At 43.3% G+C, this 22722-nt stretch overlaps 1 protein-coding gene across 6 annotated transcripts in view; it reads left to right on the top strand.

Moving 5' to 3' along the window:
- Positions 1 to 22170, top strand: part of TOX3 (TOX high mobility group box family member 3) — a 155360-nt gene extending 133190 nt beyond the window's left edge. For 4 of the 6 annotated variants that reach the window (XM_068956094.1, XM_068956098.1, XM_068956099.1 and 1 more), the window contains 5 exons: positions 582 to 836; positions 14501 to 14770; positions 16124 to 16351; positions 17707 to 17787; positions 20311 to 22170. In XM_068956094.1, coding sequence (XP_068812195.1) covers positions 582 to 836; positions 14501 to 14770; positions 16124 to 16351; positions 17707 to 17787; positions 20311 to 21054 — 1578 coding nt within the window. In that variant the 3' untranslated portion in view covers positions 21055 to 22170. The remainder of the gene's footprint in view (positions 1 to 581; positions 837 to 14500; positions 14771 to 16123; positions 16352 to 17706; positions 17788 to 20310) is intronic. The other 2 variants (XM_068956095.1, XM_068956097.1) reach the window with 1 other exon arrangement.
- Positions 22171 to 22722: the final 552 nt, after the last annotated feature.

The raw sequence follows: 22722 nt of genomic DNA, 5'->3' as shown, positions 1-22722 counted from the left end.
GGCGCGCGCGTCAGAAACCGCTGGCGCTGCCCTGGTCGCCCTCCCCGGTTCACGCGTTTCTGTCCGCCGAATTACCGCCCTCACGTAAAGGGGTGCGTTACCGCTTCGGGGAGGGAGTTCAGGGAGAGGAACAAACCAGCACGGTCATGTTTCGTGTCTGTTGGTGGTTAAAAAGGAAGCAGAAGAGGTGGAGTGGTCAGCGCTGAATTAACGCTGTGCATGTGCTGCAAAATTGCCAGTATTTTATGAAGCATGAGAGTAATGTAAGCTGCTTGCGCTAGGTCGCTAACATATCAATAAAGTGGCAATTTGTTATACAGCCAAATCCAGCGTAGCTGATATGCTGGCTAACAACAAAGACAGATGTTGCTAATTAAGTACGCATTAAAAAACTGTTAATACTGATACTCCATTAAAGCCATATGATAATGAGACTTAAATCTTTAATCAGAATGATCCGCGCACCCCTTTGGTATGTGGAAGTTGTAAATCGTTCAGGAGGGAAGGCGGGTTTGGGCGGCGGGCGGCGAGGGCGGGCAGCGGGCCCTCACGCGGCTCGCCCCGCGCTGTGCTTCCCTTAGCAGACCTTCCACACGCCGAGCCTGGGAGACGAGGAGTTCGAAATCCCGCCGATTACGCCCCCCCCCGAGGCGGACCCCACCCTGGGCATGGCCGACATCCTCCTGCCCTTTCCCAGCCTGGGAGACCAGCTGTCTGCGCAGGGAAACGAGTTCGCCCCGCAGTTTCCTCCACAGAGCTTGGACCTCCCCTCTATTACGATCTCCCGAAATCTGGTGGAGCAAGACGGCGTCATCCACAGCAATGGGCTGCATATGGTAGGTCCGGCTCTTTGCGCGTTTCGGTTGCCTGATGTCGTCTGTCAAAAGTTAGTAACGTGCGTTTGTTTAACGGATTGGTTTTAGCTGACCTCTCGGAAGACGTGTGCGATTGCGTGGTGTTTTGGTCACCCCCAGCGCTTGGCGATGTGCTCTGTGGTATGTGCAGCGGCGCTGCCTGTGAGTGATGACACATGCTGCCAGCGCCGCACCGCGAGCAAGGATGCGCTATCATGCAGTTCCCGAAGGCGGCGGGCAAACGTTTAAGGGTTTAATATCGGGGGACTCAGGCAAATAAGCAGCGTTGTTACGATACGGGCAACGCTACGCTGTGCGTAAACGCATTGCTCTCTCTTGTGAAGCAGCAGTCAGGCTTTCTAAATGTGTAATGCTAATTTTGGGAGCGGCTGTGGAAGCCCATATCTGGGGAAGGCCGTATCCATTGGTGTCACGTGCGCTCCGACTACTGCAAAAGTTGAGAACCTGTTGTCCAGTCGATGCTGGCCTCAGGAGCTGAAGGAACGTTGTGCTGGTCAGGGTGAGCTGCAGCCTCCAGAAGGAACTGCTTGTCTGTATAGCAAATGTGGGGACTACGCTTGTCAGCCATCGGGCACGTTTTGAAATCGTGCTATTGAGGGGAGCTGATAAAGGGAGACCGACGCTGTGCCAGCGGTAGTAAATGAGTAAATAAAAATCCCTGTATTCTGTACATTCTGTGGGATAGATGCATACAAATGGAAATTCGTTTTTTTAAACTTGAAAAAGAGGTGGTTGGGACTCAGTACCATGACTATACTTGGAGGTACGGGGCCATAAAAAGACTTTCCTGCGCTGGTGCTTCTGTGGAGCCTGGCGATGGTGGTGGGTTGAGCGTGTTCTCCGCGTTGCTGGGCCTCCTGCAGAGCCCTCCTGGAGTGGGCAGGGGTAGTCGGGCCATGGGGAGGGCGTGTGGGTGGGTGGCAGCGATGGGTGTCTGCTGCACTCATTGAAACCAGCAGTCGAGCCCAAGGCTGTATGAAGGCTTCTGCCGAAGCTCTTTGCGCTGCATGACTGCGATCTCAGCGGGAGGCTGCACAAGAGCAGTTTCCCCTTTCCTCTTATATTTCCCTTTCAACTTTGGAGAAAGTCTCCCCCTGGTTTTCTCTGAGCTTGTGTGCAGTAATAGTCCCGCTCCCAGTGCTGAGAAATAGCTGTGAGTCACACTTAGCATTTCAAACTCAGTGGTTACAATTAGAATTAGTTTCTCTATTGCATATTAAAGAGAGGGTGAATGTTTAGCTGAACAGATATTTTACAGTGTCCATATTTATTCTGATCAGTGGTTTCATAGGACCTTTTGCTGAAGTCGGTGAAATGAAAATACGGATTTATTGCTTGTCTATAATAAAGGTCATCGTGTTGTCATGTTATGATTGCGTATAAATCATTTGTTCTTTTTACTTATTCTGATGAGTGACAATTAATTAAAGGTTTACAAGTCAACATGCAGCAAATATTTCGCTGGAATTCTCCAGGCTGCCGGCTTCATTGCAAGTGTGAATTTTTCCACTGAGGTCGTGCGAAGCAGCTAGCACGAATAGAGACGTAACCACAGACTGCTCACTCCTGAGCAGGCAGAGCGCTCAGTGCCTCCTTGGATACAAAGCAACGATTGCCTGAAATGGGCCTGGAAGGGTATGACAGTTCTCTCCAGGTCTCATTTTGCCTGGGATTTCTGCACGCCCTGGACATGTTGGGTCACTGTGCAAGGAAGAAAAGATTAATAAAGCCTTAGGGTTTAGAGCTAGGAATTTTGTGCCTGAAAACTAAAGTAACAGAGTACGTGTACGTTCAATACAATGCAAGTTACTCAGGAACGTGTAATAGATATCGTGGGCTAGATCAGTCTCATGTTACAGTGCCATTGGTGTTATCAAGTGGTTTGTAACCTGACACAGATTTGGCTTTGCCTTTTGCCTGCTTTCGCTAAATGTAATTCTTCCCTAAATGAAGGCTGTGTGGTCACCTTCATACTTCCTACCTGAGGAGACTGCCACTGGCTAGGTACCTCTTCTCTCACCCCTTCTTCCACGAGATTACAGGCTTTCCCTCTTTTTTTTCTAGAAAGTGCAATGTAGAAGTTGCATAGTTGATGTTGGCATGGTTGATGTTGGCTTCAGTGACAAGAATTTGTCCCTGGGTAGCTTGAAGAGATAGTCTAGAGGAGCTCAGACCTCCTGATGCCAAGAGTTCAGTTACGTTTTCCAGGGTGGTGGCCACTCCAAAGCTGTGGTCTGGGGACGTGCGTGTCATTTCATCCTAGAGGAGTATTTGTTCCCGGATAAGGAACTGCTTAATTTGGTGGGGAGGAGCTAGAAGGGGAGATTCGTGTGCCAGATGCTCCCCTATCGCTGCTAGCTTTGTCTTTTACAGTGAGATGCAATGACCTGGTCCTTAGTATTTAGTTACTAATCCTTTCTGGCTGCTCATAAGTGCTAGGTGACTTCAGGAACTTGAAAAGTATTAGCAGAGGATTCTTGCATAGGTTTCCCCTGAAGTCCCCTAGCTCTCTTTAGTACTCAGATTTTCCAGTGGTTAATCTGTATTTCAAAAATAGAAAATGAAAACGGTATATCATATTTTATGCTGAAAATGTGCACTTTATTAAACTGGTAAATATTTATTAATAATATTAGAATTCATATTTAAATTAGACATTTCATGAATTACCTTGCCTTGGAGCTATAAAAACTTTATTGCAGCAATAAAAAAAATGTAAAGGAGGCATTTTGACTATGAAATTTCATTTCATGGTCAATTGAATTCACTGTATCTGAAAGAACTAAAGATGGGGCTGTAAAATAATTATGATGTTCGTATACACTTACAGAACAATGTTCTTTTGCAGTGATACTAGGATAGTCTTATTTAAAGGCTGTATTAATAGTGTATTGCTAATCACTAAAGCTTCTTTAGCTGAATACAAAGTTAAATTATTGTAGTACGAACTACAGCAAGTTTATTGCTTATCTTCTGAGGCATTAGAGAGCTTTACTGTAAGCAATATTTAATTTAGATAAATGCAGTCCTGCCCTGTTGAAAAGTCCAGTAGAAGAATTTCACCTTGAAGAAATGTCATGAGATTTTAAATCACAAATGTTGAAAAAATAAAATAGGCTTGGACAGAATTATGATTAATACTGTGTGTCTTTGGCTTTTTTCTATGTACTACCTGACATGTTCACCTATAAACTTGAACGCAGAATCGCCAGAGGCACGGTTAAAAATAGGTTATGTCAAGGTTCTCCTGTGTTTCCCTTAGGGTATGGAGTTGGCTGGCTACCTCGTAATACTTTTGCAAGTACCTCACGTATTTCCCACAGGAAGACCAAAAAATAAGAAATAATTCCTTTTAACATATTCTTTGTATACTGTTGTATTGAAAAATTCATTCACAGTGCAAGAAAGATGTTTGTTCTCATAGTAAATATGCCCTAGAAATTATTAAAAAGATTGTATTGAGCTAACAATGGGTGATTTTTATTAAGAACAAGGCAGTTTCTGATATACAGGAGCTGGATCCAGGCATGCTGATTGTGCTACAGAAAGAGTGACAATTTGTCACGATACTGATTAACTTCATTAACGTTGGCAACAAACGCTACACATTTTTCTTACTTAAGAGCATTTTACTATGTTTAAAAACAAACAACAGCAACAAGAAGAGGAGATAAAATGAAGGCAGTTTGATTAACTTCCATATTTTAATAATATGCAAATAAAATCCTGATACTCAAAAAGGAACCGCTGAAAAATGGAGCGCTGATGTATGTTTGACTTCAAAGCACACCATGGATTTACGCAATGCAAATACTGTCCCTAGAAATACCTGCATATAAATAAGTAGAAATCAATAGCAATATCCTCATTAAAAAGCCAGCCCCAGTATTTTATTTTAGCGCTCTGTTTTCTGTTGAGCTGGCCATACAAAAATCATTTTAATCTGCAAAATGTGGCAATTCTATAAAACTACAACTTGTGCTCCTGAGGGTTCCTTTTTTTAACACCTCTCTGTAATCTGCCCAGCCTGCTGAGTAGCATTGACATCAGTAGTACATCAATTTCAGAAAGTGGATTATTTTTACTAGACAGCTATTGTGACATATTGGGTCAGTCATAAATGAAAGATATTCATGCAAGCATGCAATACTTGTAATGAAGTCTCACTCTGACCTTCTGTATGATTGATTCTGTAATTTAGTTTTCTCAGGCAGTGCCTGAAATGAAATGAAATCATGTTGAACAAGTTTTGAATACCCACAGTGCACCAGGAGAAGAAAAATCTGCAGCCCCAGAGGCTTGAGAGAGAGCAGCTGAACGATTTATCTCCATGCTATTATAGCCTTTGCCAGCATTCAACATTTCTTTTTCTTCTTTTTTTTTTTTTCTTATTTGGCTTAAGTACTTAATTCTGCAGGTAGCTGTAAATGGGAAAATAAAATGCTGTTCAGATTTAAAATGACAGGACAGGAGTATGTGCAGGGGACTGATAAAATATCTTGAATAGAACTGACCTTTCATGTAGCTGAAAGTTACTGGGGGATTCATCCTCATAATTACCATATAGATTATTTTTATTTCTTTCCTGCAATGAAACATTTCAGAGAGCAGTAGTGCTGATTGAATGAAAATTGAACTTGTTAACATTCTTTTCAGCTTAGCCTGTTGTACATAACAGAAGGTTAGCTTTGATGAATTTCAAAATTCTTTCTCTGATATCTAAGAAAGACAGTACAATAATTGTCTCTTTTCAGGCTGGGTTTTTTTCTCCTTTTATTCCAAAAAGTACAGATGTGACAGAAGCAGACTGCTAATTTTACATATGCTGGTCCCTATACTATTTACGCTTTTAGAGAAATCGTGTTTCCTATTTGGTGAAGATTTGAGCCTGTTTATAGTGTATAATTGTGGCAATGCAGTTAGCACATGTAGGATTCTGCACGGCTGTGGCTAACTCATAGTGGAATAAGCTCGTCTTTAATTACATTACTGCTTAGGAGTGGCGCCGCGCTCAAATCGGACGCTGAAGGTGGCTACTGCTGTTGTTTCGAGAAGAGACTTTTAGATAAGCGGCTCAATGAAGTGGCTTTAAAGAACCGAGTTGCAAATTTTAGCTTGTTAAAGGCTGCATACATAACATAACAGAAATGTTATTAACGTGTCAAAGTAGTGATGCCTTTTACTTAAGGTTCTAAATTTTACTGAGTTCATTCCCAAATTACTAATTTTAACTTTTCAGTGAGTAGCTTACCAGAAAATTGCAAGAGTAAAAGCTAAACAAGTTGCTTTAAAATTGGCAAAAGACCTGATTTCACTGCACACCTGCCTGCCTGCCTCTGATTTATGTGTAATTTTCCATTACAGAGAAACTTATTTGTGAATCTCTCTTTTAGTATTCAGTCTATAATCTTATATTTAGAGAAAATGCAGTAGGTTTTCAGTTAATGCAGTGTTATAACAACGTTGTTTAATGTGTTACAGATGAAACAGTTATTTCATGGGTCATTAATGTGTTTAATGCCTGGAACGTTCTATTAAAACAAGCCCTTGTTATTGTTATGAACATGTTTATGCCATCTTTAATACAAAAAATACAACTAAATCTGGAAGGTTGGAATTATTTGTGTGCAAGAATAGCAGCTATTCTCAGTAGAAGAGATTTTCCTCAAAGTTATTTTATTTCCGTTGTTTTCTTTGAGGAACTGTGGACTACTGAAGTCAAGCTGGAGATCAGAAGCGTTAGTCTGGTTCCTACTGGACTTTCCCACCGTCAGTGGTAGCTGTTGTAGCCGCTGGTTTTAGGTATTTGCCGTACCGGCAGGAATTAATCTCCAGACTTAAGTAATCGCACGTTCAGCGATGCTCTTCTGGCCCGGATCAGTGACATCCGGCCGAACCCCGACCCTCGGGACGGGCGGGCGGCTGGCGCTTTGGGCAGTTCGGCCTTGGGGGCTCGGGTGGGATTCGCGGCGCCGGTGGGTGCCGTCAGCCCGCAGCCCTGCGCCGCGGCCCTGCTGGACGAGCTCTTTCCAGCCCGGCGTGGCTTGTGTAGGGTTAAATATTCCCTGCGCTGCCTTTTACGCCTCATGATCTAGGCGCGTGTTTTTCGTGCCCAGGCCGTGTGCGCGCAGCTCCTGGGGCCGCAGGGCAGGGTGGACGGCGGGCTGGAGACCCTCTCTGGAAGGCGACGGAGAGCAGTCGTTGCTGCACCAAAACCACAGGCTACAACTTAATACCGGGGCAGTTTAACACGCTATTAAGACAGTACCAGCCTGCTGATGGAATAAATAATAGGCTTTTTTTATAGTGTGTAGATTCTCGTGTCCGCAACGTGGATAATATAGCCATTTTTCTGCTGGGCACGCTTGTCCCTGCTTTCTCCTAGACACAGGCACAACAGGGCAGCCGCTAATGAGCTTGCTGTGCTTGAAGGAGGAAGCACGAACGCTGGTGTCCTTTCCAAAATTAGGTAATCCGGAGCGGAACGGAGCCTGTGAGTGAATCGGAGCGGTTCAGGGCCTCTCGGTCAGCGCGGGCTGCTCCATGCCGTAGTGAGCACAAGGCAGGGTGCCCCCACAGCGCCTGCGGCGCCGCGCGTGGTCGCGGCCGCCGCTGGGGCCGAGCCTGCAGGATCATCCCGTCTCTGAGCTTGAGCGCTGAAACCGGGTGGGAGCAAAGCCCGGCGCTTTGCTGAGCCCGGCGCGGGAGGCGGGTCTGGCCGCGGCCGGTGCCCGGGCCGAGGCTGGCTCTGCTCCCGCTGGCCTCCTTCCTGGGTCGTTAGCAGTCCTCGGCTGTCAGCAGCCCCCTTCCCCTCGGACCGCGTCTCCAACGCTCAGCTCCCACTTCAAGTCTCGAAGCATACGGAAATGCTGAGTCTCCCTAGAGTTTTAACTTACTCGGCGTTGCCACGTCGCTGGAAAACATACCTGGCTCTGGTAATACAAAAGGTAATGAGACCTACGTTACTGATTTGCTTAAAAACAAAAAAAAAAAAGAAAACCAAAACACAGCTGCAACACTTATAGCCGTTGTTAAGCAAAGAAATGTGATGCCATGAAGCCCCTGCCCCAATTCCTCGCCCCGATCCCGACAACTTTGGTAACGGTTGTTAGCTGTCAGGCTTCCTCGTAGCCTCTCCCTACGCTACCTGCTGCCTAGCAAGGACCCCGGACGCCTGCCTGCGCTTTGGTAGCTGAAGCAACCAGAGGCCGCAAAACGCTGAGCGGCTCTCTAGCCAAGCTGCTAACAGCGTTTCCGAGGCCGAGTTCGCACCTCGGCCGCGTTGGTTTGCAGCCGGCGCTCTCGTCGTGCGCGCCACGGCCCTCCGCCCGCGCGGCTCCTGGGGCCGGAGCTGCTCGAGCCGGGGCACGCAGCGCAGCCCAGCCGGGGTCCCTGCTCCGGCTCGCGCAGGCCTTGCAACCGTGCCGCGGGTACCTCGCGCGAGGGGCAGCGTCGCTCCGCGCAGCTTAGGGTGCCGCAGGGGCTGGGGGACGACGGACGGGAGTTTTTGCTTTTGAAAATGGTAGAAAAACTCAAACGATAAAGAATCGGGTGATGGTAAAGCATCAGCAGGAGCGCCAGCAGGCCCTGACCGCGGACGGGTCCAGGACCAGAGGGAGCCCGGGCTGCGGCCCCCCTGCAAGGGCTCCGGGGGAGCGTCTCCATGCTGCCGGGCAGCCCCATCCCGTCCCTCCTGTGGGGACTTGCCCGGTCGCCTTTCAGACTTGTGGATCAACAGGAAAGTAACTGGATAAGACCAACAGTCGCAGAGAGCAAAAGCTCTATCTTAGGTTGGTTCGGCATCTTGGGTATGAATTACTGGAAGCGTTTTGAAGAAAAGTCCTTTATTGCTCAGTTTGGTGGTGGCATGATCTTGCCCAGCTTTTAGCATCTCCTCGCCATGTAATGGAGCGCTGTTAGAGATGCCCGAGCGTGCTAGGAATGAGTTGGTAGAGCTGCAGGTGACGGAGCAGTGGCCGAGGAGGCTGGCACGAGCCAGCCACTGGAGGGGCCACCAGAGATGTGACTCCAGGTCAGATCGAAAAGACACTCAAGGGACACAAAAGAAATCCTGGGATAAAAGATCAGAAAGATTTCAAGAACAGAAGTTAAACAGAAACTTGAAAGTTGGAGGCAAATAAGAAAATTCCATCACATAACGAGAGAGAAATTTCTAGAGATATCTGAGATTGCCAGAACAAAAGGAAGTAGTTGCTCAGTTTTGCAGAATAAATCAGCAGACTTTCGTGTTATTTCTTTCTCTTTCATGGTTTTTTTTTTATCTTCTTCCCAAGGCCCTACTTTGGGTTACATATGAACAAAACCCAGTAATTTCTGATGTATTGGGACTGGGAAATTGCATCCCTCTAATGTTTTCCAGGCAGCATAGTGTGCATAAGCCTCCTGTCACCAACAACTCTTCCAGATCCGTCTGCGGGCATAATTTCTTCTGAACTCAGATGTACAGTCTGTTGTTGTAGCGTTTATTTGGAAATTAAATTAGGTAGGTTTGCTTATCCTATAGAGACATGAGGCAAAAAGTGGGCGATTTCTCACTGCTAGAGCAGAGGAGACGCTGTTTGTCATGGCTCTCTGATACCGGGACCTCGCCAGGGCTCCTGCTGCTCGCGGTATGTGAAGAGGGGAGAGGACACTTCTCCAGTGGTGGTGGAACCAAGGGGCCTGTTCTGTACTCTGTTAACTAAGGATTTAATCTCTTGACAGAGAAAAGCATCCTGTTAGTTTGGTTTGTTTTGGTTGGCAGTGAATTCCAATCTTGTAAAAATTTAGATTAATGGGTTCTTTTACCTGTAGTTTATTTGTGGAGAAAAAGAGTATCGAGGCTTTCTTCTAGAGATACGCTGACCTGCCCAAAGGTAAAGGGAGTAACTGACAGGCAGGGACACCGATGATTTAACTCTTGCAGTGCGTTTGCTTCAGCTTAAATTTATCCTTTAAAATATGACATCAGCTTATGTTACAGTGACAATCACAAGTTCCTGAGGCAATGAAACATACTAAGTTGCATTTAAGTTGTCTTCCAAAGCTAGGGTACAGGGGGGATAGCTGTAAGTATTGGGTTTTGCATAGTTATTTTTGTTGGCATGTTTACCACATCTGTCCTCGAAAATCTAGCTTGAGTGATAGAGGGTTAGATCCTGGTCCTGCGCCTTTGCGGCCCACGCTCCCATGGGCTCCGTCCTGACATGTCTAGAAAGAGTCTTAGTGAAAGCGTTGCCCATTGAAATGATTGAATGCCCTAGACGTTGATTTTAATCAAGACTTCAGTATTACTCGCAGTGTTCTGAAAAGTAATTTCCTAGATTAAGTTATATTTTTAAATATCATGTTGAATGTTCATAGAGATTAAAATTGTATCAGGGCAGAAATCCAGGATAAAGCTATTGAATGCAAATGACACTCAAAATGCAGGGTAAGTGGAAATTAGGGCATCCCTGCAGGTCACTGCTGGCCATTCGTACCATTTATCTATCAAGATAAATACTGTATTACTGGCTGCAGTTTCTACTGGCCGCTTTATGAGTTGATATCAGAAGAACCAACTGTCTTTTATTACCTTAATTTTTCCCTTACCACCCAATGCTATATTTCTCTTTGGCAGGCTTAAATACACTGACTGTCGAAGAACACCGTTGAAAACGCTATATAAATGAAAATGTGGGAGTTTGCTCTTTATTTTGTTCTTTTTTTTTTTTAAGTCTCATTTCTCCATGTTTGTTTTGTTTATTTTCCAGTAGCTGCTGAGGAAGATGGATATTCTATCGTTTTTTGAGAAGTTAATACCTCTATAAATCAAAATAAATTCAACTATATATTTGCTATATGCCAGGAGAAATAGCACAACTTCTGTAGTCTAACAAGACAGAGGCGATTTTGTATCTAAGCAGATGAGAGTAGTGGAGAGTGGAATGGTTTGACGGATGGAAATCCATATGAGGTCCTTTGAGCCTGCCTTCTGCTCACTTTGTTAATACTGGCTTCAAGGCTTGCAGCAATGCAAGACAGTGGTGACAGAAAGCCGGTGTGCCTAAAAGAGCCGCTGTAAAGTTGTTCTGAGAGGGGAAGGCTTTTTGGACCGCATATTGTCTTTTTGTGCCAGGTGTATATTTGAAGAGACCAGAGGCATAGCTGCCGTCCGCCTCCATAAACGTATCTATACCTCAGTTGTGGTAGCACCATGTAGAGTAACAACAGAGAGGTCCAAGACAAAGCTCCTTCAGTCTGCAAAGGAATCGCACCAGGTATTTCTCTTGTGGTCTTCAGTTTCTCGCATGATTCTCCTGTTTCATTGTAGAGCTCAGAAAACCGGCTGTTGAGTTTTGCCTGGCTTTGTGCTAAAATCACCAAGTTTTGCTTAGCTTCAGTCCAAAACCATAAAGCAAATCAGGGTCATTCAGAACTTGATTCTTCCCACTTGAAAGTTCATGATTCTTTTTGCCAGAACTAATCTGTGGTTTTTGAATAGTGTCATGAAGATCCTGAATGCCTGTAATATTTATATATCACTTCTCTTCTGGTTAACTTTATGTAAGAAACGAGCATATGATATTCTATAGTATTTTCACAGTATTCTCAGTGGATTTATTTTGAATACACAAGCTTTACCTTTTCAATTTTCATTTGGGTGGTAATGTAATTAGAATGTCATGCAGATGTTTTAGTGCAATTCTGATTTTATTTCTATGCGTATTCCTGGTATGTGATGCTTTTCATTGTTGCCTAGATAGTGAAACATTAAAGATGGGTTCAACAGGAAATTTCAGTGATCTAGTAAAAAATAGAGTTAAGACAGCTGATGGAAACTTTGATTTTCTCAATTATGTGTTCCTCCTAATGTTACTAATGACTAGCTGCCATACCTTCTTACTACATAGCAAACCACTGTACAAATGAACAAATGGCCTGTGCGTCCTTCTCTGAAAGCCCTTTGTAAGTGGGTACGTACAGTAGTCTATGATGGAGGCCCACAACACCGTACCACACAATAACAGTTAAATTCCCACTCCTTTCCTCATGATTTTTTGTATACTGATTAGCAATTTAACTTATGTTCAAAGTGCAGCAAATGCATTATTTGTTATTGGCATTGGCACATTTATTTTTTACTAATCAGTAAATGAGAAGAGACTGGAAATGCTATAAAATATTGTCTTCCATATATTATGTCTTATCTGTTTGATGTCAGCCGGCCAATTATGGAATAGAAAAGAAGAAAAAGGAAAGAAAAAAGTAGATGAAAACACACACAAACATCAAATAGTCTCAGAAGAAGGGACAGTTAAGAATTCATGGGCTTGTGTATAAAATTAGATTCTGGGTCAATGCAAGTCAAGAGAATTTAGTCTCAGTGAAAGCATGGATGCAACCGAAATGACAAGACTTAGGGTAAATCACTTGTAACCCATGTCATCGTATTTTATTGCCTTGGTGTAAAGGCCAAAAAAACCTCTTTTGCGTAATAGTAAAGAAAAAACAGAAGCTAGCCTGTTAGAGGTAAAATACGTCTAGGAAAACAGTGCATGCAAGATTAAGGAAGAATGCTGATTTCTATGAGGGAAGCTAATTCTGGTTATCTCCACCTTTGTGTTAAAGACAGAGTTTTTCTCAATGCAATACAATAATGCCTGTAAAGTAAGAGGAGTGGAGTAATGTGCAGAAACTGATATCCTTTAAAAATGACTTTGAAAGACTTCCAGATGCCACTGCCAATGAAAGTCTAAATCAAAAGGACCCTATAGTTAACAGTAGGATATTTCACAAAAAGGTGCCCTGAAGCGAATGGGTATTTCAGCCAATAAGTCTGGTGTTTTGATCTTTTCTGTATCAAGTGCTCCACTTCTGGCACATCCGTTCTTCTCTAAGGTACTAAGCTTCTTTCCTGAATATATTAAAAGGATTTGAGTGACAGGGAAAGAAACCTGCTCTGGTACAGCTGATGGGCCAAGTCGGCAAAGGCGTGGAGGGCATGGGGAAAGTGCGGACGCCCGTAGGAGAAATGAGATCCAGTGTATAGGACCTGGAACTTGAGCATGCGCTTCATCTGTACCGAACCCAGGTGAAACATTTGGCATGATAAATGGACTTCTGAGCTAATAAGTAGCTCCCTTTTTTTCACATAGAGGCTTCAGCACAAAGACATGTGAACCCCAAATTCAGAATTAATGTAATTTTACTGCTGTCGAGAAGCAGTTTGCTGTGGCCGTCTGACTTTGGATGGATGAAGTGGGGGGAGGACTAAGTGCGTATCACCTTTAACAAGCGTACTGCTTTGTTGCACTGCCAGCACTTGTGTGAGCTAAGATTTTCGGAAGTTCCTGTGGGGGAGCAGGTTCTTAAAAAGTATCAGCAAAGCCACTTGGGCTAAAGTTACCTCGCTGCTGATGCAGGTTTTTGAAAACTGGCCTGGCCTTATCAGCGCGTGCTCAGACAGCACTGGAAAAGTGAAAATCCTTTCAGGAAGTCAGGTGGGCCACAAGCCGGGCTCTTTTCAGCATTGCAGTTTCATGCTATGTTATTTCATTAAGGCTCATTGTACCTGCTACTAATTGCAATGTAGGTTATTAATAATGAAAGAGTTTTCGAAATCTAATTTATTTCTCATGTTTTCTCTGTTTGAACAGTGGATATAGATTGGTCAGGTTGCTGAATCAATTTGTGAGCTATTTATTCTCTCCATTTACTAACTGCTCTGTAAAATCTTCTTTTCAGCTTAATGTTCTTTTATCATGTATTGATCTTCTGTGTGTAGTTAAAAATAACTAAACTGAGTAGTTCATAGTCAGGTTCCAGTTGACTTTTACCTTCAGGGCCTCTCTTTCCTTTTTTTTTTTTTTTTTTCCTTCCCCAAATGTGATAAGTGCTGTGTAGATGTATGCAAAGACATCGCCCTTGCCCTCAAGAAGCAGTATAGCCAAAATCCGGCAAGCACTGAGTTTCTGAGAGACAAAGTACAAGAAAATTAAAGTTGGTGGTTGGTACATAGCTTGCTAGTTCTGTATGCTGGATTAAACTGCTGGATTAAAGATAAGAATGGTACCTGCAAAACAGGATCTTTAGGAGCGGCTAGAGTCATCTCGGCGGTTCTCCCGAGCGCCGCAGTGTCTGCACACGCAATGTGGCAGGGCAGTGGTCTTTTGTTTAAAATCACTTTAAAATGCCACTCAGACAGAATTGTTTTTTACCTACCACTGTTACTAGTAACAACTATGAATAATTGAATGTCAGTAGAGGAAAACTTTTTTTTTTATCCATTTTGTTTACTTTTTGCGTTTGACAGCAATTTGTGTCTACTCGGTAGCAGTGATTTCCCTGTGTAGTCAGTCAGCCGGTTTCCCTGTTGTTTATGTGGTTATTTCACAGAGCAACAAGAGAAAAAAACATGTTGAGAAATGGGGAAATGCAGTTTTTCTTCCACACAGAAACAAGTCGGGGAGCAGTGAAGTCTGGGGCAAGTGTGGTAACGTTGCTGCGTTCAGTTCATTAAAAAGAGGTGAAACAAACTGCAAGCTGGCGGTGGCAATTCTGTCCGCCTGTTAAAGTAACTTTACCTGATCGTGTTAGCTGGCCACTGCTAATGGCTGAATGTTTCAATCTATCTCTTTTAGGATCAGGGGCACACGCAAGTATCTCAGTATCGCCAAGACCACTCTTTGATCATGAGGTCTATCGTGCATATGGCGGATGCGGCTCATTCGGGAATGATGCCTCCTGCTCAGCTGACCACCATCAACCAGTCTCAGCTAAGTGCCCAGCTAGGGCTAAATCTAGGAGGCACTAACTTGCCACACACTTCTCCCTCCCCTCCGGCAAGTAAATCAGCCACTCCTTCCCCATCCAGCTCTATCAATGAAGAAGATGCAGATGAATCCAGCAGAGTAAGTTGTGCCACGCGCTGTAGTGAGTAGGCTTTCCATATCTCTGCTCTGTATTTTCATGAATGTTGCAGTAGCATCTCGGCTGCAACGTGGCCATATAAAATATACAGACATTACAGTGTAGTGGAGTATGTGATTCATTTGCTGTTTAGCTTCTTTACTTAGGAAGCTTCCGCAATACCTCCATAATAATAAGTGTAAGAATATATGTATATAATATAGACATATATATTCTATTGAATATGTTCATGATTCATTTCCGATTTTATAGATCTGGTGAATCTCTTTACTCATCAACTTCATACAGTTTTGTCATTGCAGTATTCTCTTGTGTCGTGTAAAATATGTATGCATTTAGAGAGAAATAAAACAAGCTTTCTTTTAACTTGAAGCTTAGTCAATTTGCATTTTGCATTAAATAAGTCTGTTATTAAAGGAAAACTAGATCAACAAAATATAGACGTTATTATGGCTGTATAATTAAAGGGCCTAATGTAGGCTGTTTCATGAAAGGTTTCCTCATACGTTAGAGGAAATCATGTCTGTGGAAGGATCGTTGTATAGGATCCTATAAATATCAAAATATAATGACTATCACAAATGTATACCTTAAGCCACTGTATCCCCTTGCTGCCATAATGTACCCATAGCCTAAAAAAAGGGGGACAACCTGTAACCCTCAGAGTGATGGCCTGAGTTCCCATCACGGAGGCAGGAGGAGGCAGCTCCTGGGTTGGCACCTGGCAGTTACGTGGATCCATCCAGTGCTGCCGTGCAGCCCCTGTCCCTGTACGAGAAGCAGGGGAGGTGGGTGGTTGCCGCGGTGGGTGTCCACTGCAGGTAGATAGAAACTGGAGAATTGCTCCTGGTTTTTGCCTAAAGGGTAAGGTGTTTTTAACCTCTGCCCCATATCTAAGTTGACAGTCTAAGCCTGGGAATCAGGAAATGCCTCCAGGCTCTTGTCTTTTGAGCCTCTACTGCTGAAATTGTGTCTTTATGGAGAAACATAGATTGCCGATTCAAAAAATACTGTGGATTAGATCTTAAATTTGTCTAGAAATTTGTGTTGGGGGTGTGCTTTTTCAGATTAAACTTATAGGATTGACTTTCTGAGCCAGGCTCACAATGAGTAGTAGTTATTTATGCATTTAGTCCCAATAGAGCTGATGAGATTAAGTTGAGAGTAAATCCTATTTGGTAGGAGTAAGGCCTGCACAACAGGACTCTCCAAAATGTTGCCTACACACTAATGTTATTCATACATTATTAAGCCAAACTGTCCAGAATTTTTCATAATTCTTATGACATATATTTCAGGCACATCTAGACTGTGCTTTTGTTCCTCTTTCCCAGGCCGCTGGAGAAAAAAGAGCTGCCCCGGATTCTGGCAAGAAGCCCAAGACTCCGAAGAAGAAGAAAAAGAAAGATCCCAATGAGCCGCAAAAGCCGGTGTCAGCATATGCCCTATTCTTCAGGGATACCCAGGCTGCAATTAAAGGGCAGAACCCTAATGCTACGTTTGGAGAGGTTTCAAAAATAGTGGCATCTATGTGGGACAGCTTAGGAGAAGAGCAAAAACAGGTAAAAGATCGATGCGGGGGTGTCTCACAAGAAGGAAAACAGTAATCCCCCTAACGAACCCTCCTCCTGCCTCTGCTCCGAGTGGGCCACGCTGCTTGCTGATGCAGACATCTTACTCTGTAGAGCTACATTGATTTTGAACTTGCTGAAGATCTAGCCTCTAAAACGCATTTTGTTATATGACCCAGTAGGTAATATTGACTAGCTCTGTTTGTCTTTAAATTTTAAAGGGCGGTTTGTAGAAAGCTCGGGTGATGCCGTCCTAGAGGCCTGTTAAGACCACCTTTTGATGATTCCTATTTCAAAGCCCTTGTTTCCTATTAATCAGAAGTTAGAATGGAAAAGGGGAAGGTACATCACGTTTACCATTTCCTTTGATCTGCCTTATGAATTTGTTACAAAGCCTGTTGATTTCGAACCTTTGAAGGCAATCCTGTGTGCCTCATTACAACAATACAGCGTGTGAAATGCTATCTCCCGCTCAAACTCGCTGCAGAATGAGGAGTTTTCAAAGATCAGCTGTTCTTCCTTGAGGGTTATTCTTTCTATACACATGTAGCTCCTACACATGAATTGAAAAAAATAATATATTCCTTTGGGGCTGTTGATACTTCTGTGCAGCTCCCATTAATAGCTAATGGAAGCTGTGATGGAAGAAGAGATCCCTAATAGGACACCCTTCTGGCACGGTATGAAAAATTCTTGTTTGTGATATACTTTTGGAAGCTTTTAGTCTAATCTAACATATGATCGTGATTTAAGGGCAAACTTTAAAGTTACTAATGATTGAAGATACAGATTAATTGGCTTTTTGCCTAACTGTTCTTACTACACTCAATGGGATTCTCCAGTACTGGCTTTGAGGAAAGTGAATTGTCCAAACTCCGTAAACCACCTTTTACAGAGATGCAAAGATTTTCTACAGGTAGTTTAAATACTTATTTAAAGCAATTACTGCCTTGGTGTTTTTGCTATTTCTTACCACTTTGGATGCTTTTCAGCATCTGAAATACTCAGTACTCTCATATCCCTGGCACTCAGAGTTGTAAGTACAACACCCCTTCCTGGGGAGGTGACTTGTGTGTACATATTCTTGTAAAACGGTTGCTCTAGCAGTTTTCTTTATTCGTGACAAATCACCATAAACTGTGGTAAGAGTCCGGCAAGTGGACCTGACAGTCGGTGGTCACCCGCAAGAATATTTAGAACTTTCAGGGATGAAAACATGTATAACATTAGAGCGTTTGGTGTTTTTTGGTCTTTGCTTTTTGTTTCTTTACAAGTGATTTTTGAGAGCGTTCTGGCAAAAATTTCTTAATAACTGAAGTTGGTGAAATTGTGGTCTCTTTTCATAGGTGTATAAAAGAAAAACTGAAGCTGCCAAAAAAGAATACCTAAAGGCACTTGCTGCCTATAGAGCAAGCCTTGTTTCCAAGGTAAGCCAAGAAGTGACTCCAGTGTAATGCAAGTTAACATTTGGCAATGTCTTTTAATTATGGGGGCAGGGAAAGGGTTTGTAATTCAAAATAAAAGTAGAATTCTAGGCTTTTTAATACAATTTTAAAAGATGTGGTGCTGTTGCTTGAACCTTGCTTAGTCTTTGCAAAAAATATTTCTTATCTCTAGTGCCACAGTAACGATTACCAAACAGCAACTATGCAAACATACTTCCTCAGGGATTATCTTTGGAAGCAAAATAATGCCATTCACTGTAAAAGTAAAATTTAATCATGAAAAATATACTGACTTTACAACGTTAACATTTGCAAGTTATTTGCAGATTTGTTTGCCCCCAAGTGCTGCTTCTCGAAAGACAGACTTGAGTTGGTTAGGGTTGGAGAGCAGTTATTGTATGACAAAGCTTAAGTATTTCTTCCAGGTGAAGGAAAGAATTGTGTTGTGGCTCTGAATTTGGGGAGTTTTTACAAATGGACAAGCTGGCAGTGAGCCACCCTGAGTGTTTTAGCAGATCCCTCGTTAAAACTCGTATGAAGAAAATAAGGCTCTGCTGTCTTATTTGAGAAGTTACCTTTTTAATTGGCAGCATTAAGTTGATACTGAGTACCACATAAATGGATATATGCTTATGTCCATCAAAAATGTGTGTAAAAACTAACCAAGGTGATTATTTCTGTAGTGTTATTTCACAAAGATCAATTACAAAAATATCATTAATCACAGAAAGCAATAAGAGAAACTGATGATCTCTAGCTCCTGAGAATACTTATTTGAATGTACAACTGCAGAGCATTAGTAAATCACAGGGAAGGTTGCTGGGTGTTCTCGTTAGTGTATAGAAATACAACGGCAAAAATTAGACACACACGTTTGTGAAAACTGGAAGATTTCTTCTTCTTGTGTTTGAGAAGCTGTATTTGTGTTGTCTTTAGGATGTGGACAATATTGGCAAAGCCCTTACTATGAGGGTACTAAGTTCAGTGGCAGCTGGAATTCTAAATATCTTTGAGGGAATTTTTTTTTTAAATCCTAAATTCCCTTCTCAAAACCATCAGAAGCCACGTTGTCTTCTAAAATCCATGGGACTTGGGTTGCTGAGTGACTGGAATGCTTGTGGGAATACTGAGAGTGGAAATACGCTCTAAATCCAGAATTCATCTCCCCTAACTTGAGATATTCTTGCTGTAGCTTTTTGATCCAAGGTTGTAGCTGAGAGTAGGGATAGAAAAGACACTTCTAAAGCGAGATTTGACACATTCCAGGGTAAATGCCTAAAGCATGTCAAATAATTGCGCTGGAATAGACTTCCTCTCCACTTTCTTTAAAGGGATTCTAGGCAACTCTTTGAGAAGTAATGAGTACACTGTAGATGGCCAACACTAGGTGAAGAGAAATCTTGCTTCTGGTGCTTAAATATATCTGGTTTAAATATACCCGATATATTCAAATACACCTAATATAACTATGTCTTTAAAAGCACGAGAATGCCCTCTTCCTTGCCGCAGGCCTCTGCTGGCCATGGGCTTCCTGCAGGGGGTCTCGGCTCTGAGGCCAGCCGGACGCTGGCAGTGGGCATTGTGGCCTATGCATGGTACCACGCTGACGCGGCTGCACTGCTTCCTGCATATTTAGGCTCCTTGATTTGCTTGCCCTTGAGAGCGTTACCCTTAGACTTGTGTCTGGTGGAGATACTGAGGACTTGATGCCTTGGACACAAGGAACTACGGCAAACAAATTGTAGAAGTTGTTTAAGAATTGTTGGTGTTTGTGCACTACACTTACACCATGCCCATTGGTGCTTGGGATATAATCCTCTTCAGATCTATCTTCCAAAGAACAGATTTATTTAAAAAAAATGTGAATATAGAAAGCATTGGCCCACTTATGGCTCTTTCAGCCAGATGATGCAGGTGGCATCTGTGGCTTTCTGGTGTTAAACAACGGCACAAATCAACTTTTTGGCCAGGGCAGCAGGGCACAGATTAAGCTGTGATGAAGGCATCGGTGAATCAGAGTGATCTTCAGACTGCTGGTTGGTCCTTTCCAACTAAGAAAAGATGGAAAAGTCGCCTTGAGTACCTGTCGTTTTTTTTTTGGTATGAGCAGTAACAAGGTTTGTTCTGTTAAAAATACAAGGTATCTTAAATTGTATATGGATGATACTGAGCCAGGGTACTTGCCTTTCTGCATATCTTAAGTGCAATCAGCTAGATTTAATGTGGAGTTAAGTACTGAAAGAGGAGAAATCAGAAATATGTTAGTGAAGGCTTGTATTGGAGGAAGAAAGCAGGCAACGCAGAGGATGTTCTGCACGGCGTTTCTGAAGCGGAGCACTATGATAGTTGCACAGATTCTTAGGATGAGGTCTTTCCCACCGCGTGCTAAGCTACTTACATCGAGGCATGGGAGGGCGGGAAGGGATTTTGATAATTTTGGGGCTTGATATGAGGGGATCTTTATTTTTACCGATATCAGTTCTTAAATTTCTTTTTCAAACACAGGCGGCTGCGGAGTCTGCTGAAGCCCAGACCATTCGTTCTGTTCAGCAAACGTTGGCATCCACAAATTTGTCTTCCTCCCTCATTCTGAATACTTCTCTTTCGCAACATGCAGCAGTATCTGCATCTCCTCAAACTCTTCAGCAGTCCCTTCCCAGGGCGATTGCTCCCAAACCTTTAACCATGAGACTGCCCATGAATCAGATTGTAGCTTCTGTTACCATTGCACCAAACATGCCCACAAACATTGCAGCTCCGTTGATAAGCTCTATGGGCACAAACATGGTGGCAACACCATCTTCATCTCAAGTAAGTCCCTCCATGCAAAGCCAGCAGCACCAGATACAGCAGCTCCAGCAGCAACAGATGCAGCAGATGCAACAGCAGCAACTCCACCAGCATCAAATGCATCAGCAAATACAACAACAGATGCAGCAGCAGCATTTCCAGCACCACATGCAGCAACATTTGCAGCAGCAGCAGCAGCAGCATCTTCAGCAGCAAATGAGTCAGCAGCAGATGCAGCAGCAGCTGCAGCACATGCAGCTGCAGCAGCTTCAGCAGCAGCAGCTGCAGCACATGCAGCACCAGTCGCAGCCTTCCCCGCAGCAGCACTCTCCGGTGGCCTCTCAGCTCACCTCTCCCATCCCGGCCCTGGGGAGCCCGCAGCCGGCACCCCAGCAGCACCAGGCACAAATACAGCCTCAGGCACAGACTCAAGTATTATCACAGGTCAGTATTTTCTGAAGATAAATGATGCTGCGACGTCGCTGTGCGTTTATCGAGGGGGTAGGGGTAAACCAGATTTGGCTGGAAACTGTAAATTGTTGATGGTTGTTATGCAGGGATGCATAACAGATCAAACGATCCTCTAAAGTGTCTATTAGATAGGCAATAAAGAACTACAATGTAGCTGTGTATCATCTTTTAGCTGACTATAAATCATTTTTTTTAAAAAGCTGTGCTCTTTTTCATGTGATGCCTTTTTAATTTATTTAAGCTTTACCTACAATATGTGAATCAAATGGCCTAATAAATACCTGGACCTTATGACTGCAAAATGATCTTTCAGAGTTATATGATGTAACCCTTCTTTCTCTAAAAGTGAATAATGCACTTCAAGGCAGTATGAACTCATGAAGCCCTTAAAGCACAGTTGTAACTACCTGTAAAATGATGATTGGATTTCAAACAATCATACTCGTATGACCTGAGTTAGTTGATGGCATTTTTTGTCATGAAAAAATTGAGTAAATCACAGATTTTTGCCAAAGCTCTTAATTTTTTCTTTTCTAAATAGCTTCAGAAAAACAAATGCAAGTGACTAAACTGAAACGTTTAACCCATCCTTTCACTTTGTTTCTCCAAATAAACCCACCATAGTTTGTAACAAAATATATATTGACAGTTACCCTGTTACGTTAATTCCAATTACAGAACAAATGTGAATATTATATTCTGTGTCGAAGTGATGAGTTTCAGATTTAATACACTGTATTTTTAAAAGGGAAATGCACTTAAATAAAACTGTTATTACAAAAAGCTAAGATAAAAAAATGCAAGAGTTTTTAATATGCTGTAAAACCGGTAGAATATTTAAAAGAAACTCCACGACCGAATAATCAATGTAAATATTTTCTTTAAAAGTTGTAAGTTTTCATATCATGTGTTGTAAAGTTTTCATAAATGAGGCTTTAATGTAAACACTGGTAACATGAATTATTAATTGCTACATTGCTTATTGTGTTTTTATGCTGTTTTATACTTTTTTATGAGTTATGATAGCAGCAATTAAGTTGTTTGTATTTTGCTTATCTAAAATAAATGCTTTTATCTTGCTATAGAATAAACACATTTCAGTAAGACCTGTGGGCCATAAGTCTTTGATGAAAAAAACCAGAAAGGTTTGCTCATAAAAATACCATCTCGGAAAATGTATTTAACTTTCTGGATTTTTATTTTGCCAAACATAGCGGGTCGGCGGCCGCTGGTGCGAACTGCGCGCCGGGCTGCTGCCGCCCTAAGCGCGGGCGGCCGAAGGGTCGCGCGCGACTTCTGCAGCTTCTTCTGCCCGGCTTCAGACAGCGAAAACGGGGGGGACAGCCCGGAAACCTTCCTCCTGCCCTGCGTTGCGCGTGTCGGGAGAAACGTGCAGCCCTGTCCGGAGGGGAAAATCGGGGCGAAACGTGGCTTCCTTTGGGTGGCTTTGCGTGTGGGATCGCGACGCAGCCGCTGCCGTGGGCCTGGTGCCTGCAAGCGCCGAGCTCGGCGGCGGCGGCGGCGGCGGCGGCGGCTGGTCCCCGCCTGCCCCGCTGGCCCGTTTTGTCAGCGCCTGGGAGAGGGGCACGAGCAGGGGGCAAGCACTTCGGGTGGCAGATCTGGAAACGTTCGCGTGCAGCGCCTTGTCGGGGTGCT

The sequence above is a fragment of the Struthio camelus genome, chromosome 10 (assembly GCF_040807025.1).
Source record: "Struthio camelus isolate bStrCam1 chromosome 10, bStrCam1.hap1, whole genome shotgun sequence".
NCBI lineage: Eukaryota > Metazoa > Chordata > Aves > Struthioniformes > Struthionidae > Struthio > Struthio camelus.
This window is presented reverse-complemented; position numbering and strand designations above follow the sequence as displayed.